General features: G+C 41.3%; 1 protein-coding gene across 2 annotated transcripts in view; it reads right to left on the bottom strand.

Moving 5' to 3' along the window:
* Window positions 1-19,796, bottom strand: part of rgs3a (regulator of G protein signaling 3a) — a gene marked incomplete at its 5' end in the record, with an annotated part of 139,806 nt that overhangs the window by 32,195 nt on the left and 87,815 nt on the right. For both annotated transcript variants that reach the window (XM_080046981.1, XM_080046982.1), the window contains one exon: window positions 4,030-5,019. In XM_080046981.1, the coding sequence (XP_079903107.1) occupies window positions 4,030-5,019 (990 nt within the window). The remainder of the gene's footprint in view (window positions 1-4,029; window positions 5,020-19,796) is intronic.

The following is a 19,796-nucleotide window of genomic DNA, read 5'->3' on the forward strand; positions in this document are numbered from 1 at the left end:
GATTAGCTAAACTACGAGGAATATGTACATTAGGGCCTGGGGAACGAGGAGAGGTCAGCACAAATAGCTTTGTTTTGGAAGTCCACTGAGAACATCAACATGTAGCTGAGGTACTTGAAGATGGCTTAACATCACACAGAGTTTACAGATATTTTTCTACGTGGGCCTTAAATAGCGTGTTTTGGTTCCTGTAACTGTTTATCCTGCTTACACAGTGCAGTGGACATTAAGTGGAGGTCCAGGAAACTGAAGATACTCAGTACTCAGACAGTACAAAACTCCAAATATGTTGTTCTAAACTGTTGTTTGTACAATTAACCTCATTCATATGCTATTCTTAAAGGTAGCTTTATAGCATTACACAATAATGTACTTACTGTACTGTTACAGCTGTCTATCCTAACCTACAGAATGGACAAATCTGATCCAAAATAGCTAGGTCAATCCAAACAAAACACATACGACAACCTACTGTTTGTTTACATGTGCGTTCTATTTTTTATTCTTCCATGTTCGTGAATCGATTTTGACATTTTGGATTTAGTCCCAAGGACAAAGGTGAGTCAGTTAGATTAGATGAAGCAGTGTGTGCACTGTGTGCCTATTGGTAGATTAACCTGTAGTGTTCATCTGGCTTGTTTTGGCCAAACAAATAAAGCTTCACGTGCTGAGTTTCTTGTATTTGGGACTGTGGCCTAAATAATTTATTTACCTTTTTTCACTCATGACCAGGCTACAGAAGCAATATTTTATTAATATTACATTACATTAACATTACAAATGTATTTGTGCAGTAGGCTACCGGTTTGTTTCAGGCAAATATAATAGATACACTGCGCAGTGCACCAACATTAAATGGAAATTGCTGCCAGCTCAAGTGTTGAATGGTGAATGTTAATCAAGCCAAACAAGAGATGCCATCTCCCTCTTGTTTTAATTTTTAGAATATGTAAACATAATTAACCATTGTTGTGACTGCTTCACATCTAGAGAGAGAGTGTGTGTGTGTGTGTGTGTGTGTGTGTGTGTGTGTGTGTGTGTGTGTGTGTGTGTGTGTGTGTGTGTGTGTGCAGTGCCAGTCGTTCACACACCTGTTTTCAAGTGTGAATGCATGCTAACCTATTTTCTTTGTATACCATGCGCCCCTTGTGTATCCTTGACACAAAGCAGGAATGTAAGCCATCACACAACCATCCGTAAACACATTAAAATCGTTTCCCCCTAACGTCTGGAAAGACAGCTGATATTTATCCGGATTTCAAACAAACATTCAGACGCCATAAACAAAATGTTTGGCCTGCTTAAGCCAAAAGCGCCGGGAACAGACGTAGTTGCAATGACGTTTGTGTGGATGCAAAGTAAGGGACGTAGGCAAAAAATTGTAAGAAAAAAATTGGAGGTGGAATACTTTTTTTATGTCTTTTGCCAAAATGTTTACACAAACCATGAAGGGCGGATTTTAAAATGTTCTCAACTATGTGTCAAATATCCTGCTGAGAGTCAATGCAGCTGAGTGCTCTGTGTTTGTTCCGCCATTTGATGGACAGGCCCTGACATCCATATCAGACCAAGCCAGTTGTTCTCATTGGTGACTTATCAGATTTGACAAACAAAGTGTCCTATGTAAACTGATGACTAAATATAATACAATATATTAATGATAGCTAACATTGCAACGTTTTGGCGCATATGATCAAAATAATTTTGAAGGCTTATCCTGCTGTTATCATCGAAAGAAAGAAAGAAAGAAAGAAAGAAAGAAAGAAAGAAAGAAAGAAAGAAAGAAAGAAAGAAAGAAAGAAAGAAAGAAAGAAAGAAAGAAAGAAAGAAAGAAAGAAAGAAAGAAAAGAAAAAAAGAAAGAAAGAAAGAATACAAATGATTTGAAATCTATGTATTTGCCAAACCATCATGCATTTCGTCAATGCATTTATAATTCATTGTTATTCAGTCCATACTTTACAACAATCTTTGATACAATGTGTACACTACAAATACATAACAACTGATGTATCCAGATGTTATGAAATTAAGGCAGTACAGTGAGTGCATGCAGGCTGTTAATGCTATCTTTAAGTGCACCGACACACACATGCTCGCTTTTTGCACCTAGAGATGTCACAAGATTTATGAACGAGGGGACGTTGACAGATCATCTCAAATAATGGAAACACAAACCTCACTGTGTCTGTGTCCAATAGGTGGTAAAAATTACCCTTGAATCTGCCAAGACCAATTGGCTCTAGCCCTGTGTGCTGCATTCCTCCTCTGCACAGCTCACACACACGCTGCCATTTAAGGCTACCGAGTGTGGAAAAAGGAGGAGTGCTTCTGATATTTTTACAATGACAGAGTGAGCACTTGATGCCTTCTGGCATTGGTGTATCATTAAATATATGGATGTCTGTGGTGCTCTGTGCTTTACCTTCTTTTTTCTTTCAACTAGTCTGCACACCTTCTTTTTTTTTAACAGTTATTGCCAAATGCACACTGATGAAATAAGTGTTGAGATGATGACCGGTCTGCATTCCAGCAAAAAAGTGTAATAATTCTAGAGAAATTATGAAACACATGACTTCATACATGAGATTTCTTAATTATTATTTGTTGCGCAACCCTGGTCAAAGTGGAGTGAGAAAAGATATAAAGCACATTTATGATGCTGCTGTGCTAACTGGTTATGCTTCCCTCTGTTGGACAACTAGAACCACTACCACCTGAACTGGCAGTTACCGGCTCGCTGCACAAATGCTTTTCAAATAGAAGTGGGAAAGTAATTATTTGCGATTACAGCATTCTTATTTTTTTTACCAGTGACGAGTGGACTGCTTTACTACATCAAAAAGGAACACCCATATACAAAATATCTCATTTTGTACATTTCTTGTACAATCTTTACTTTCAGATAGCACACAGCCCATCAAGTGCTTATCATGAAGTGGATCTGCTACAGATGCTAATATATGTACACAATAGCATGTCAGTTTTTATTGCATGTGTTTAGTTGAATGATCAGCATTTTGAACATTAAATGCCAGTGCTGTCTGTCTGTATGCAAACATTCATTTTGTTCTGCTTTCTTATGAAGCGATGTTTATGTTTTGCAAAAAGGTCAAACAAATGTATGTTTATGTTAAAGTCACACATGACTACTTGTTGTAACCAGCTGATACTATCTTTTGGTTTAGAAGTGTAATGTATTTGTTTCTGTTTAGTGTCATGTCTTTGGAGTGTCACTATGTTAGAGAGCGTACAAACACTGCATTTCTTGTTAGATTAGAAAAATACACCCTTATGACTACAAGATTATTGTGTACTTGCTCTGTTTTACCACTTGATGTCACCCTCTTTACAGAGAGCAGTGAATGGAAACTTTGAGCTGAGCTGTTAGATCACTCAGACGCTGCTGATGCAATAGCACATGGGCAAAGGGCTGTTTTATACATTTCATTCAGTATGTGAGGTCAGGAAGAAAAACAGAAATCAAATCCTGGCGTGCGTGCGTGTGTGTGTGTGTGTGTGTGTGTGTGTGTGTGTGTGTGTGTGTGTGTGTGTGTGTGTTTGTGTGTTTAAATATAGTTGGCCCTCCAAACCCTTAAAGTCTCTTCTTCTATTGTAAATAACAATCAATGTTGTGCCTGAACTTTATTTAATTATTTTATTATCTGTATTCTGTGTATTCCTCCACGACTAATATTGTGTTTCCACTCATGTCATTTTAATCGCAGCCACCCTACATCACTGTCTCCTTTTTTATCTTATTGGCTGTTGTTTAGTAATCTGAAATAAAAAAAACATGTATGTACTATCAAATGTTTCAATGTTTTTGGCTCTTTTTATCAGCTTTTTGTGCGCCTTTACTTTGTTTGTACTTCTCTTTGTTGTTTGTTTTCACTTTGAATTGTTTTATCATGTTGTTGTTGTTTTTTTTACTTTCCATTGTTTTGTTTCACATCAATACAATTCGGTTGAAGAAGAAGAAGAAGAAGAATATCATTATGTCAGTGCAGTGTGTGTGAACCAGTTCTTACCTTCCTCCCGGAGAACAGCATACACAGCTGATGCATGGAGCCTCCATTCTTGGTCAGCTCTTTCTTCAGTGTCCTGGGCGAGGGGAGGGTCCAGCCGCCCTTGTGGTGCGCTCCGCCGGCCTCCATGCAGTTGAGGGCGTTGTCGGAGGTGAAGCAGGGCGTGCGCGGGTCCTGCAGGAGGCTCCCTTCGCTGTGGGTGCGCCGGCGCAGGGAGTTCTGTACGCTGAGCCGCCCCCCTCCCCCTCCTCCTCCGTGCTTCTCACAGGTGCTGGCTCCCTCCACCATGCTGCGCCGCTTGCTGTCGCTACGCTGCAGGTAGGCGTCGTCGCTGTCATCCTCATCTTCGTCTTCTGTGGACTCCTCATCCTCGTCTTCTTCTTCGTCTTCGTCGTACTCTTCTTCGTCGGTGTTTGGCGAGGACAGGGCGTCGGCGCTGAAGGAGCGATCCAGACGCAGCTCGGGGATGACGAAGGAGCTGGAGGAGGAGGAGGGGGGAGCGTTGGTGTCGGGCGGCTCGGAGGCCTGCTCGTCGTCCGTGTTCGACGCCACCAGGTTTAGCGTCTCTTCTTCTCCTTCTTCTTCTTCTCCTCCCCCTTTCTCTTCTCCCTCACTTCCCGCACTCTTCCTGCTGGCCCAGTCCCTCCCATCCTCCTCCTCTTCCTCCCGGTCTTCCTCGATCATGCCCTCCACGTACTTCCCCTCCTTCCAGATCTCCATCTCGTTCCCCTCCATGCTCTTGCAGTCTTCGCCCTCGGTGGAAGGCGGCGGCGTAGGGGGCACCTTCAGGCTACCGAAGGGCAGGTAGATGTCTTCCAGTGGGGTAAGGGGGTCGGACGGGTGAGGGCTGCCCAGTGTAGGGGGCTCGGAGGGGCTGGAGGGGTACAGGCTGCTCTCCTCGCCTTCGGAGCTCCGCGTGGGCAGGTGGAGGCACACCCCTCCTCGGTCGCCGCCCAGCTCACACGAAGGGGCGTTCACCTTAGGTTCCAACATCTGGAGAGGAAAAACAAAGAGAAAGACAAGAGGGAGAGAGAATCGTTAGTCAATTCTGTTTGGACGATTAATGCATTGTGTCTACATACATACAGTATCTCACAAAAGTGAGTACACCTCTTTGTACTATTTCTTCAAATATTTCATTATATCTTTTCATGGGACAACACTGAAGAAATTACACTTTGATACAATATAAAGTAGTCAGTGTACAGCTTATATAACAGTGTAAATTTACTGTCCCCTCAAAAAACCTCAACACACAGTGTCCAAAGTGCTGGCAACAAAAGTGAGTACACCCCTTAGTGAAAATGTCCAAATTGGGCCCAAAGTGTCAATATTTTGTGTGGCCAGCATTATTTTCCAGCACTACCGTAATCCTCTTGGGCATGGAGATCACCAGAGCTTCACAGGTTGCCACTGGAATCCTCTTCCACTCATTCATGACGACATCATGGAGCTGGTGGACATTAGAGACCTTAAATCCTCCATTTTCCATTTGAGGATGCCCCACAGATGCTCAATAGGGTTTAAGTCTGGAGACATGCTTGGACAGGCTATAATCTTTACCCTCAGCTTCTTTAGCAATGCAGTGGTCGTCTTGAAGGTGTGTTTGGGGTCGTTATCATGTTGGAATACTGCCCTGCAGCCCAGTTTACGAAGGTTGAGTGCATGTGCTCAACTTCATATCCAGAGGTTGGCTTTGGAAAAAAGGCCTATGAGTGCTGCCAGCATTGCTGCAGGGCTTGAAGGAGTGGGGGGTCAGCCTGTCAGTGCTCAGACCATACGCCACACACTGCATCAAACTGGTCTGCATGGCTGTCGTCCCAGAAGGAAACCTATTCTAAAGATAAAAAAGAAAGCCCACCAACAGTTTTCTGAAGACAAGTAGACTACGGACATGGATCACTGGAACCATCTCTGTGGTCTGATCGGACCAAGATAAACTTATTTGGTTCAGATGGTGTCAAGCGTGTGTGGTGGCAACCAGGTGAGTAGTACAAAGACAAGTGTGGCTTGCCTATAGTCAAGCATGGTGGTGGGAGTGTCATGGTCTGGGGCTGCATGAGTGCTGCCAGCACTGGGGATCTACAGTTCCTTGAATGCCAACATGTACTGTGACATATTGAAGCAGAGCATGATCCCCTCCCTTCGGAAACTGGGCCGCAGGGCCGCATTCCAACATGATAACGACAACAAACACACCTTCAAGACGACCACTGCATTGCTAAAGAAGCTTAGGGTAAAGGTTATGGCCTGTCCAAGCATGTCTCCAGACTTAAACCCTATTGAGCATCTGTGGGGAATCCTCAAACGGAAGGTGGAGTAGCGCAAGGTCTCTAATGTCCACCAGCAATTGATGTTGTCATAAATGAGTGGAAGAGGATTCCAGTGGCAACCTGTGAAGCTCTGTTGATCTCCATGCCCCAGAGGGTTATGGCAGTGCTGAAAAATAATGGTGGCCACACAAATTATTGACACTTTGGGCCGAATTTGGACGTTTTCACTTAGGGGTGTACTCACTTTTGTTGCCAGCACATTAGACATTAATGGCTGTGTGTCGAGTTATTTTGAGGGGACAGTACATTTATACTTATACTTTATATAAGCAGTACACTGACTACTTTACATTGTATCAAAGTGTCATGTCTTCAGTGTTAAAGATATAATGAAATATTTGAAGAAATGTGAGGGGTGTACTCACTTTGTGAGATACTGTACATATTAACAATTTGTGTAACTCAGATGGGTCTGCTCAGCTGCCATGAGCAAATCCAGTTCAACTATTCCATTACCAGTTATTGAATTGAAATATATGTCATGCTAGATGTTTTGCCAGGATCAGACTAGAAGCCATTTATGTCTTTTGAGAAGGTCGTAATGTTAAAATGGATCAACTACATACGTCACACAGGGATGTTGTCAAACAAGGCGAATAGTAGCATTACAATGATGACACTTTAGACTTTCCATCAGATCCGAAGGAGATGGAGATTGAGTTGAACTCTACTACACAAGATGATACAACTAGTCCCCAATGCTAGTAGTTATCAATCATAATACAAAAGGCTGAACTGACAAAGACTGCATATCATTGCCAGCGAGTTCATACTGTGATGTACAGTACTGCTGTTTTGCTCACTTGTGCTGCTATAGCTACAGTATTACACTGGAGCTTGCCACAATGATTTAGTCCAATCAACTGTCTGGTATTATGTCCTTAGGGACTGTGGGATAAAAAAAGTGTTGCAGTTATGTACAAGATTAGTAATAAAAGTGTTAGCACCAGTCACCCATCTGTTCACCCATCCATCATTTCAACATGCTGTACATTTAGCTGTAGCCCAGATGACCACACACACACTAATAAGCCCTCCACCAAGGGGCAAAACACAGGATCTCTGTCACTCACTAATGTGCACATGTGTGTATTCTGCACCTACACACACAACCACCCTCGCCCCTGCCTTTAGCAATCCCTCTGCATTACCTCCTTACAGAAATCGTCTGGTTTTTAAACGCTGCTCTTCCAGCTCACAGAGCCCTCAGTGGGTGGATCATTACAAATGCATTTTGAGTGGGCCAACGCCGTCAAACTCACAAAATTGTCATTTTAAACCCGACTAAAGATCACAAAGCTTTCAATGATATTATGTCAAGCTGAATTAAGGAAATGTTGGAACATTGCGTACAAACTTTTTTTTCCATTTGAAGCTATCACGCTGGATATAAAGTTGTTAAAATAGTTTTACAACGAGTAAAATCAATTCTAGCAGCTTTGAATCTGCAGGTCTTGTGAAGGGTCACATTGTGTTGATCAATTGAACCCATGATGACAAGCCGCAGTCACAAGATGCTGTGTTCAAATTGGAGATAATGCTGCCTTCTTTCAGACAGCACTCATGATATTTCACAAGCTGTATTTCCTTGAAACTTTGAACCCAGTTAAACTTTTGAACTGAATTCATAAACTTTGCAGAGAGCTTTGAGGACTTGCAGGAATAGAAATCATTCTACATAACTTTTTCTGTTCTCGAAGGACTAGAAGCAGAAAGGATGCATATGGATGTGTTTTTATCGAGTAAGTGATGAGATCTGAATGTATACTGTACATGCGAAACCTGAATACAGTCTGTATACAGGACACCGAGGTCTGAAATTATGGTCAGTGTCCTGCGACAATATGACCTCATATTTTTGTAATGAGGGCTGTTCAGAACTTCAAGGCTCTGTTTTGAAACGGTTTATTAAATTTTTTAGCAATTATCAATTACCTAAACCAGCAAAACCACGCTGGATACTATTTTGACCAACTAATCCAAATCATCCCTAGTCAAGTTTTACCCATGATGCCTCATACTAGACTCAGATATAATTGTTAAACCGACTTTTGTTTGTTGTGTGTATCATGTTTGTGTGGCGCCAAATTAAATCCCAATGAAACTGATACTACCACCGTCTGATAATTAATATTCCCATGCGGAGAAACCAATACAGAGCGTTGTTGTGTGTACCATGTGAGACTCTCCAAATTAAATTCCTGAGTAATATTTAACAAAAAGAGATTAAGGCTTCATAAACACAAGTGATGATCATAGAGACCAATCGGTTCTCAAACTGCAACGTTTTTTTTTGCAAAGAAGCCACAGCTTTCGGCACTGAAAAATAAATAAATGGTAAGGCAAACACACCATTATATGACCATTGTCCTCTTAAGCGCATGTTTTAATCATCCAATGTTCTTATGAACAGTTTTGATATCAAATTTATTATTTTTTTATTGGGGAGGAGACGTATTGGCTTTGACTGCAGCCACCATTAATAATAACTAATCGCTGCACAAATGTCATCACTTAATGTGGTTTAAGTATAAGTCATTGGCTAAAGGTCTGTCTCGCAATAAATCCTTGTGACTGTTGGGTTGTCCCTTGTTTTTGATCTTCGTGGGCAGGATGTGAAGAAGCAGCCTAGGGGCTTTATAGAGAACCCGTTTGGGGGACCTCAGAAACGCTTCAATGCCCTTTGTACATGTTGTGGTTCTGTTGGCTTTGTCAGACCGTAACATCCAGCACACATGGCCCATTGAGACTGGAGCAGTAACTCAGGGCTGTAAATGCAAACTTGACTTGTCCTGATGGTTCATGGCAGTTCATACAGTTGCCCTAGGGTGATCCAGATCTCTCATTTTCCCTGTAATTCCCTCTTAACCTCCGTGTGGTCCTGTCTAAATGGATCACAGCAGTGTAACAACCAAGACATCAGGGTTTCTTACTGATGTTCTGGGTTTATGACGGGGTATTTTTAGAATGAAGTGATTTCATAAGTGGAAGCGAGGTCTCTCTGTCTTCATTCCCCTTTCGCCAGTTCCTTTTTCCTGTTCTTTTGATCATGGATGGTGGTCCATGTCAGAGAAGTGCGCTACGGTCATACACTTTTGATTGTTTTATAAAACCTGCCATGGTGTGAACATTTTGAAACATGGGATTAACATTGATCTATTCTTCTGTTTCTCTTTTATTTAGAGCTGAGATTTAGTACAATTGTCTTTCCTGTTTTCAATTGTGCTGACCCTTGTCACTCTTTTGTTGTCCTGCATACAGAAAGCCCTTCATGTTGAAGATATGGCTTCAGACACAATGGATCCACCTGTCCTGTCAAATACACTTGTTCCTCCTCCTCACACTCTCGACAGTGGACACACACACAAGGAAACACACACACACACACACAAAATCAATCAACTTCAATTAAACCCTTACGCCTTTCAAGCCAGTAATCACGTCCTATCTGAAGAAAAGATGCAAACCAAGATATGAAAGGAACAGATATACAAACAATGTTGTTTATATTCAAAGCCTCCTACAATTACGCTTATCACATTGCATACACTCTAATATTCTTTCTTCAATTAGCCTGTTTTAAAAGATATGAAAATGAATAGAAAATAGCAAATGGGAAATGTGCTCTCATTTGTGTGCATGTATATGGGAAAGTGTGAGAGATCCGCACTCAAACACGACTCAAGGTCATCAATGATTGAACTCAATACAAATCTCTTCGCCTTGCCTCAATTAAGCAAGGAAACAAAAACCGGCACTAAAAGGCACGGGAAGAAGGATGCAGCAGGGCAGCAGAGAGCGAATAGATGGACGAAACAAAGTGGATGAGACAAGCAGAAGGGAGGAGGGTCAGAGAATGGCAACGACACAGAAATTAGATGAGTAACTGGAAGAGGTCAGAGAGAAAGAAAGAAAACAGGAGAGGAGAGGAGACTTAATCACGGAAAATGTCCATCTTGTTTTTTTTATGAAGATAAAATGAAAAGCACTGCCAGGTCTCATAATGACCTATTGCCAATGGGCACTGAACACTAACTCTGCCCGGCAACATTTATCTTATTTAACGCCACAACACATTAACATACAGTGAGCTACCAGGAATAGTAAAAGAATTGTGCACATATGACCTTCCAAACCTCCTTTTTTTTGGTGTGGAAGTGAAGGTTTGTTCATCTTTTTGGTGATGGGTCAAACAGCAAAAGTCTGAATTCAGCTCACTGAGAAGATTGAATGCTTACTCCTGTGTGTTCATTGAGCTGACACTTATGCCTAGTGTTAGAAATTGTGTACATTATTTGTGTTCCAAGGCCATGAGGCAGCAATACTACTTCCACGTTTCTATCACGAGTTAGAAATCTCAACTTTAGGTCATTTTACACATTTAATATCATTCCAATGGGTATTGTGCAGAAAACAGGTGACCTTTTCTTTTGTACTGTCACCCGCAATAAGGCGTGGCTTTACAGATGGCAATGTCTGCCCATGCAGTCAGTTGACAGCTTTAGCCCAGGCTGAAATATCTCAAGTAGTAAAGAATAAGACTTACACTAAATTTTGTTCAGACATTACCATGGTACCCAGAGGATGAATCCTATCGATTTTGGTAATCGTTTGGCTTTTCCACTAGCATAAAAACTTGTTTTTAGTGCTACTTTGCAACAATAACTGTGGCCAATAATTCAATGTATCGCTAATTTAAAAATAAAATAAAAATATTTGTTTAGGAATGTTCAGTCCATATTCCATAGAGTCCATAATGTAAACTATTCAATATAGGAAGAAGAAAAAAATCACAAACAAGACAAACAAAAGGAACGTTAGGGTAAAAAGCATCATTACTTGACAGAAAAAGATGTGTCCCTCCCAATATTGCAAAATCACTGCAGGCTTTATGGTATGCCATGGTGAGAAAGATTACATGCCACAAACAATGCACACTTGCCAAATACATACTGTATGCAAGCTAGCATGGAGTTCTGCCATGGCAGCCCCAAAATAGGAAATTGAAGTAAGAATTTAAAAAATTCTAAATAGGCCACAGAGGGAAGCTCCTCTTGACCTTATTTCCTGCATTCTGTTGCTGGTTGATTTGCACAGCTACAGAAATAGAGTTCCTTCGAGAGCATCCATTAATTTAGAACAGCACATACTGTTTTTCACAATCATTTCCATGTCATAAATTGTATTTTGAACATACACCTCTACAGATAATGGATCTTATAATGTATCAATGTGTTCACCTGGAGCCAGCACTGATAGGTATTGAAATGTTGCCGCACATGCACTCAACTGAACTGTCCAAGGTTTTGACTCCCCCCCCCCCTCCCCTCTCCCTTACACTCTGTAGCACCACCTTCCAGTGACACCTACCAAATTACTCTTTCATGACTCATGCTTGGTTTAACTGTGTCGACTGTTTGGAAGTGTAACACAGACGAAACCAGGAGTGAGCAGTGAATACTTTCAAAGTCCTATTTCCAATTAACCTCCCTAAAAAAAAGGAAAAATCAATTAAATATTTTTATTCAGAAAAAGTAAAACCTTAAGTGGAATATATATTCTCATAAAGAACTACTGTTAAACACAAACACACTCACAGACACACACACATGCGTTGAAAGTCACCCAGGGATATTCATGTGAACTACTGTCCCACACAGTAACCATGGCAATGACAGACCCATCCCAGGGGAGCAGCTGCTGTGCTGTGCGATCTCTCCAAAAGCTCAAGGTGCACCTATGAACTCTGTCATCCTAGTTTCCCCCACAACAACCCCCGCTTCTCCATTTCAAGGTGTCATTTTTCATCTTTATCTCTTTTCTTGACCTTTTTTTTTATTTCATTTCCTGTGTCCTGGTTGTTTTTCACTGTGGCATTACATCAAACAGCATTAAAGTCTTCCGAAGCTTCATTCTACTCAGTCTAATATTGTTTCCAGCTCGAAACCTCAATAAATCCAGCTCAACTCAATTAGCAATGCTGTTGAAAAATATTGTACAATGCAAAACAAAATAACAGGTTTTTCTCTTCTCTTCCTCGTTGCCCCTTTTGTCTGTATCCACTCCCTTTTCCCAATAGCCCGGTGTTGGATCTGCATGACAAGGCAAATTGGCTGGCAAGATCATTGCTAATTGATGGAACTCCACCCCATCTGTCAGCAATACTGTTGTATTTCTTGAGAGTTCTTGCCATTGACTAATCACATTGATTTCTTACAAAGGACATGTAAGGTCAGTGAAGTCTAGACAGGACTTCCTGCTTATATAGCTTAGAAGGAAACATAACATTTGTACATCAAATAGGAACAAAGTTAATTAAATTGGGCACTTTCACCCTTGTTGTTTACTGACATTGACGGATGAGAAAAGTGCTCACATGTCCTTGGTTACACATCCAAAACCACTGTAGGATATTTATCTTTTTAGCACTCTTGTTTTGGCCCATATATTAGCATACTGATGACTTACAAAGAATAGTTGTTTGTATTTCGTCTGCTTGCTTTCCCTTTTCACCTCATTTGTGATAGCCAATCCTACATGCAGCAGTACTTAAAACCTTGTACTCCAATGTTCATCCGGGGAGGGTATATATGGTCACATGCATCTGCTATACGTTAAGTGAAGTCACCAACAGTTGCTTTTCACAAACAAGAAAGTTGCTTGCCCAGCATTCTTTTTTTTTTAAATATTTTTGGCATTTTTCAAGCTTTATTGATAGTGTGAAGAGACAGATGAAATGGGGCAGTTAGGGGAGTGACATGCAGAGAAAGACCGCGGGCGGGAATCGAACCCGGGTCTGCTGCTGGGCCCGGCCCGGGGGGGGGGGGGGTGACGCCCTACCAACTGAGCTAAGGGCGCCCCCTTGCCCAGCATTCTATACATCACATAAAGGTCCTACCTAGATTTAGCAACTAGGATGTGATCCCTCTACAGCGTTCCTCCCACACACCCTGCCAATTGTATTTGATGAGCGACAGGCTCCTCTGGATTAGATAATTGTATGCATTTTTCACTGCCTGCCCAGCTTTTAATTGTGTGGTGGAATGATTGGTTGATTTTAGAATAATATCTTTGAATTATTTCAAATTGACAAGGTCAACATCTTAAGCAGAATTCAGATCCTTTACTAAAAGTATTCAGGCAGCAGTACTACACTGTAAAGATACTCAGTTGCAAGTGATAGTCCTGATTTCAAATATTCAATATAAATGTAAAGGGTTAAATCAATAGTATGCAGCAGAATGACCCAATTACTGTATCCTCCTGAGTCAATGTGTTATATATTACATTGTTTGCTTATTATTATTGAAGCACATACTAAGTAAGTAGCCATTTTAATATGTGCAATAAAATCTTATTCTGAAAAATTATTTTGATTTATAGCTGTCAAATAAATATAGATGAGTGTTAAGTACAGTATTCTCCTCTTAACGCAGTGGAGTAGAACTATAAAGTAGCAGAATAAATTACCTAAGGGAAATTTAAATTTAGTATATAACTTAAGTAATATTAAGTGCTCACTTAGTACCTTTTGGACACTGGCATTTATAACCCTCAAACGACATCTCAGAAGGTGTTAAAAAGTAGAGTTTTCTTTTTAAATGTACGCAGCAGGTAGATCAACCAAGTTCATTAAAATAGGGGCTCAACATATTAGAAAGAGAAAATGAAAGGTTAAAAGAGTGAAAAGAATAAAATAAATTCAATTAACTTGGTCTAAGGAAACACCGTTCTTTTGTTCTAATGGCCCACGGTGCTCAAGAAGACATTCAGGGTGCTTTACTTGGAGGCATGTTTCTGTGTAAAATTGTCGTTTTGAGACCATTAGCCTCCTTGGGCATTAACCAAAGCTGTTTTGAACCACATTTTTATGCCCACTTACTCCTTTTCAGACACACATAGCCCACGTTGTTCATTTGCCTTAAGTGATATAATTTGTTCCGCTCCCCACGTCACAGATGGTTATATAAACTCATGCAGACACACACGGTTCATTTTTTACATTCCTTGCAATCACAGGTCATGTCTTTGTATGGCGGTGTACATGTCGATAAGCGTGTTATGGGGTATCACCTATGGTAATTATCCTGATGTTTGTTTTGCTTCTTTGAAAAAGCGCTTGTGTGCATGCCTGCGCCAACTAAACATATATTAGGCATGTTTTGACATACTGTCCAGAACAATCTGTGGTCCTGCAGATTTAAAAGCCACTATTGCTTTGTTTAACACCAATCAATACATTAAGGGACCACCATATAGGTGATCAATCTCTGAATGGCCTCATTAAATGCACCGCAATGCACCAGCTTGTTTCCCCATCGACGAGAAGGTAATAGTCCTTTATCTCTCAATTGCGATCAGGCTGAAAGCGAAGGAGGAACAATATGATGGAAAAGAGAGGGGAGGGAACGTGTGAAAAGGGGTCTGCAGATAAAGGTAAAACAACATGTGAGGACCTAATGTCAAGTGAACACAGAGAACATAAAAATACACTTTTATAACTGCTTCACACACAAAACAAGGTATCGAAAGACGACCGGCTAAAGAGATTTTTTAGAGTTTGTACTCATAGAAGTGTAATATTAATGTAGGCCTACTGATGTTTGGTTACAACAATGCAAAGTAAAGAGTGAAACTAGCAAGGCTTTCACCTCAGAATTGCAACGTTATCATCGAATAATCAAAGTTCATCCATTTATATGAACACAATATTATTACTTATCATCTCAGGTGCGGGTATAGCAGGGTATAGTATTCTGAATGTCAGCAAACACTAATTAAAGCAGGGAAGAAATACAGTGGCTTAACATATCTCGCAGGAACACTTGCAGTGGATTAACCCTTGAAGATGTCAACTGCAATTTATTAGCATGAAGTCTATCTTCATTAATATTTCAGCTTGGCCGGGAGCTGGTGCCTTTCTTTATATTATGCAAAGTGTCATCAAACTCATTTTAAGAATAACATTACAGCGCACTGCAACTCCTAAAATATCGTTTCGAAGAATCCGGATTTATTCTGTTACAGAAACCAGGCACAGTCCAATGAAGGCGGGCCAAGGGTAGAAACGGGATGGGGTTGGGGTTTTGTTCGAGGGCGGGGGTGATTGTGGGTGCAGGGGCAAAGTTGCAAAGGCATTATTGATAGAGGCTAAGAGTTCATAGACAAAATGCCATTGACGTAACTTGTCCTGTGACGCCGCCAGGCAGCTGAAGACAATGTGACCACTGAGAAGAGGTTGAGTGAGAGAGATGTTTGTGTGTGTGTGGGGGGGGGGGGGATTGAGGGGGGGTGGGGTGGGGTTGCGTATGTGTGTGCAGGAAAGAGGATAGTGAAAAGATGCATCTTCCCTTTTGTTTAATTTCTGTCTTGTTTCGTCAAACAATAGGTAACAATGTGGGAGAGATTGTTTTTCCCCAGGTCATGAATATAACAGACCTCTTATTTGTTCCAGCTGGGTCAAGCCAGCTGATGGATCACACACAATTTGCTGGCGTGTGTGCAGCACAGGGATGGGTCACATTGTCTCCTATTGATCAAGCCAAGGGCAAGAGAAAGAAAAGGGGGGAGGACACTCCATACATTCACATGTCTGTACAGCATACTCTATCATCGATCGTGCAACAATAGGCACCAACACAAACTACTAAAAACAACACAAATGTTTCTCTCTCTCTCTTTTTCATTCTACGTAAAGAATAACCCCACAATTCCCCTAATGAGGAAGAGAAAAAAGCAATTTTCCCCAGTGTGCACTGTTTGTTTGCTCTCTCCTCTTCTCTCTATCATGTTCAGCTTGGATCTGACACATTCAACTGTGAGTAAGGCTACTTAGTGGCTATCTAGCCTACTGTTTCTCATTCTCAGCCTACCACTCCTCAGTCAGCTGTTGTCACTGGTACACAGCCAGACCAGAAGCTATGAAAATAAAAGCGCTGAACAAGGATATGCAGACTTTATACTGTCCACAACTCTTGCTTGTTAAGAGGGAGGTGATGTGAGAGGGGCAATTATATTTAAGACAGCCCTTCAAACTACAGAAGAGAGGGGAGGATAAGTGGATGGAGTGAGGCATAATTAAACAAAGTAAGAAAGAATATGAAAAGCAAACCAAAAGCAATCAAACAAACTGAACAAAGTAGAAATAGTGAAGTTTAATACATTTAAAAAAAGAGCACAACACTGACACCAACCTCCTGATATGAGTATGTCATAAAGATGCCTAGTGATAAATAAGCCTTTATTGCTTTTCTCCTATCTTTCCTTCCATCTCTCTGTCTTCTTCCTATCTCCGTATGACCCAACCCCTCCCTGCCAGCCGGCAACAACAAACAAAAATCCTCAACTCAACTTAACCCCATCAATACTTGCAAAGAATCTTTTCCTCCCAGGCCTAAGAGAAGTACAACGACATCTGTTTATATTTAGATTAGCCACACAAGATAACATTTGAGTCCATAGATGAGACATAAAGTCATGTCCCTACCTGGCAATCGGGAGCAGTTCCAGGTTACAATCCACTTAAGGCAGATACAGGCACTCCACACCTCCCCATTAAAGTGGCCTACTTCCTCTGTCAAACGGGCGTGTGTGAGTGTTTGTGGCTGGCTTGCTGGGCTGTTGTGTGTGATTCTGCCAGAGTGGGCTAGGCCAACTGAACAGTGCAACAGAGAGAGAGAGAGAGAGAGAGAGAGAGAGAGAGAGAGAGAGAGAGAGAGAGAGAAAGAGAGAGAGAAAGAGAGAAAAAAGGGGAGGGAGAAACAGAGAGGGAGAAGGGGGAAGAGAGATAGTGAGAGGGAGAGAGGGAGAGGGAGAAAGAGCAAATGCCCAAGAGGCAAAGAAGGTAGACTTCCAAGCTGTACAAACAAGTGAGAAGGAAAGGGTAGAGAGAGGAGAGAGAGATAAAGAGAAGAGACAAATGAGCAGCGAGAGCTCAGAGAGAAGCATACTGTACGCATTCATCTGTGTGTGTGCGTGTGTGTGTGTGTGTGTGTGTGTGTGTGTGTGTGTGTGTGTGTGTGTGTATGTGTGTGTGCAAATATTGTCTTACATACTGTATGTGTACATATATTGTGTCCATTTGAGCCCGCTCAAAACCCCCCCTGCCCCACCAGCCAACCCTTTACTTGTTTGTTAAGACATTAAGGCACTGCAGCCAGGTCCCACAGGATGCGCAAAACACACAATGGACACATATCCATTGTACACGCATACAAAACACATGAAGTACACTTTTGAACACACACAATACCCATGTCCCAGGTTAGCCAAATAAGGCAGGAACCTGTCCATATTGTAAAACCTTCCTATCTTATGGAAACACTCACAATTTTAATTATCTCTATGTAATAGCTTTTTAATTATTTATAAGGTGTGCTGTAAATGTCACTAAGCTTCCTGGTTTTATAGCCACAGATCTACATTCAGCTCTTCTTAAATTCATTTGTTTGGACATTGAACTCTGTGTGACAAAGGTTACTAACATGAGATAAAAACCTACTATACTGTACATGTAATGACACAATCTCTAACTTTCCATTACTTTTGTTGTCTATGACTGTAGATAGATATGTACTGTATGCCTATATTTACATATGCGTGCACCTTATAACTGTGCTTGTGTTGACACCATATTTGTCAACTGGATGACATCAAGGCACTGTTTCTGTTCAAACAATGTCTCACCGAGGCACGGACCAGGAAGGACATCATGAATACTATACTTGAACTACGCTATAGGTGAACGGCCGCTTCTGACATCAGTAGCATGGGTTCCACTGTTTTTTTCCATACAGGCAATTACATAGACATAACTTACTATGATGAAAACAACCGATAAGGAAATATCATATAATGCATGAACACGCAAAATTGTCTTCAGTCTGCTGCACTTCAAGAAAATTCAAGAAAATATTAAAGGTTCAGTAAGCGGAATGGTCAGCTTAGCTAACTTCCTGCAGTTAGCAGTCCCCTCCCTCGTCCCTACATCACCACATTAATGCACTGCGGTCTTCAAGCAGCGAGTTATCTTGCATCATCTCAGAATGTGATAAAACATGATAAAAACCATCCAAACAGACATTGGGAAGGATTTTTACCTGCTCCGCCATTGTAGGCGCATACACATTCACCCATCTGTCGCATTGCACGTGCACCGGCAGTGAGACGGGTGCCGGTTTGTAGCGTTCTCTCTTCTGATTGGTTATCAGTAGTGGGATCCCCGAAAAGTTTATTTGCAGACTACATGCAGAGCGGGTGACTGAGAGATCAGCTTTATGAAACGTGCACACTACGTATATAAGTGATCACTGTATATAGAGAGCGATTTAACACTTATATTAACATAAATAAATCGCTTACTTCACCTTTAACAAAGTTTTTACGTGTGGCTGGGACGGAATGATTTATGAAAGAAATCAAAATTTGACAAAGTGAAAAATATAATATGGGCTTGGCAAATAAATCACGATCTACAGGTTGCACATGACTTAAATATCCATTGAGAAGAAAAAGTATCTGACTGCGGAGGACACTTCTTCCTCAATATTTACAAACCTAAATGCCATGTTTCCATCCTGTTTTTCCTCATCTGTTTCCTACATTTGAGCTCTCGTTAGATCAACAAAAACTACCTGCTGCACCTCAGTGGTCATTGAACCGCACTGCATTTTCTCTCTCCCTCTCTCTCTCTCTCTCTCTCTCTCTCACACACACACTCATTCACACAGATATCGCGCACACACACACACACACACATATATATATACACACACACACACACACACACACACACACACACACACACACACACGCACGCGCACTATCTAGTCCCTCACCTTTTCTCACTCTGTTATCTCAAGAGCCTCTCAATGCTACTCAGGAGGAAAAGGCTTTTCATCCCCTCAGTGTGACAAGAAACATATGACATTGAAAGGTAGGAGACACACACACCTGCTGTCTCTCAAGTCAACGACTATCCATCAGTGACAATACAAGTCATGACAGGTAAATATCCAACACAAAACAAGATGGTGTGTCGGATACAGCAGGTAACAGTTCCATAGTAAGTACTGCATGGAAGAGAGCATACAAACAAACTGACATAAAGTGTTTGCCGCAATGGCACCAATGCTGAGTCAACATTCACTGAGTTTCTCCAGCACAATTTATATGCATTAGCAGGCAGTAGAAAAGGAGATACAAGAGATAGTTACGTGTTTTCAATTCCCTGCCTCTGGAACTACATGAGTTTCACCTAACTGAAGAGTGAATCACACCAGAGCTGTTTGGCAGGAGTTTACCCTTCAATCTGTTTGTCCCATTCTCCTAAGGTTGCATAAATAAAGATAAACGAGTATGACATCATGGTAAACATAGAAACAATACAGTCCAAACTTCCTGCACAAATTTAAATGACTGGCCATTGAATATGTATGA

This window comes from Ammodytes marinus, assembly GCF_949987685.1.
Source record: "Ammodytes marinus genome assembly, chromosome: 18".
NCBI classification, from domain to species: Eukaryota; Metazoa; Chordata; class Actinopteri; order Uranoscopiformes; family Ammodytidae; genus Ammodytes; species Ammodytes marinus.